Genomic DNA, 493 nt, shown 5'->3' on the forward strand with positions numbered 1-493 from the left:
TCTGGCAAACATGCACAAGAAAGCTTTTTATTTATAGGATAACTAATGTGAAAAAAGAATTGTCAACTTATACGTGTATATCATCCGTTTGATATAACGATGTAGGGAGCACAAGATAGCACAGTTTTCTAAACCATAAGCGTCCTGGTTATTTTCACCGAAAGAAGGTTCCAACTCGTTTCCAGAAAAGAAAACGCAAAAAACACTCAATAAAGTCTTCGACATCCGAAAGAAACGCGACCCACGGCGACGGCGGCGGAGTCGAGGCCCCTCTTCTTCATGATCGACTTCAAGGGCGTCGTCGTCTCCCGCCCTCAGATCCAGGCACCGGCGTGGCTCTCCAGGATGTGGGCAGCGTCGGGCCGCCCCATCACCCGGAGGACGTTGAGGAGATCCGTTAGGGCGGTGGGCTCCCGGTGTCGCGCCTCCCACAGGTCCAGGATGTGCTCCGTCGGGCTGGACTTGCAGGCGAAGTAGTTCAAGTACCTGCCAA

At 51.9% G+C, this 493-nt stretch overlaps 1 protein-coding gene across 1 annotated transcript in view; it reads right to left on the reverse strand.

Annotated features, from left to right (window-relative positions):
- Positions 1–6: 6 nt before the first annotated feature.
- The window catches only part of LOC119592247 (netrin receptor UNC5C-like), a gene marked incomplete at its 5' end in the record, with an annotated part of 58,872 nt that continues 58,385 nt past the window's right edge, over positions 7–493 (reverse strand). The window contains 1 exon segment of the mRNA XM_037941083.1: positions 7–486. Within this exon segment, the coding sequence (XP_037797011.1) occupies positions 315–486 (172 nt within the window).

Source organism: Penaeus monodon, chromosome 29 (assembly GCF_015228065.2).
Source record: "Penaeus monodon isolate SGIC_2016 chromosome 29, NSTDA_Pmon_1, whole genome shotgun sequence".
In the NCBI taxonomy this organism is placed as follows: Eukaryota; Metazoa; Arthropoda; class Malacostraca; order Decapoda; family Penaeidae; genus Penaeus; species Penaeus monodon.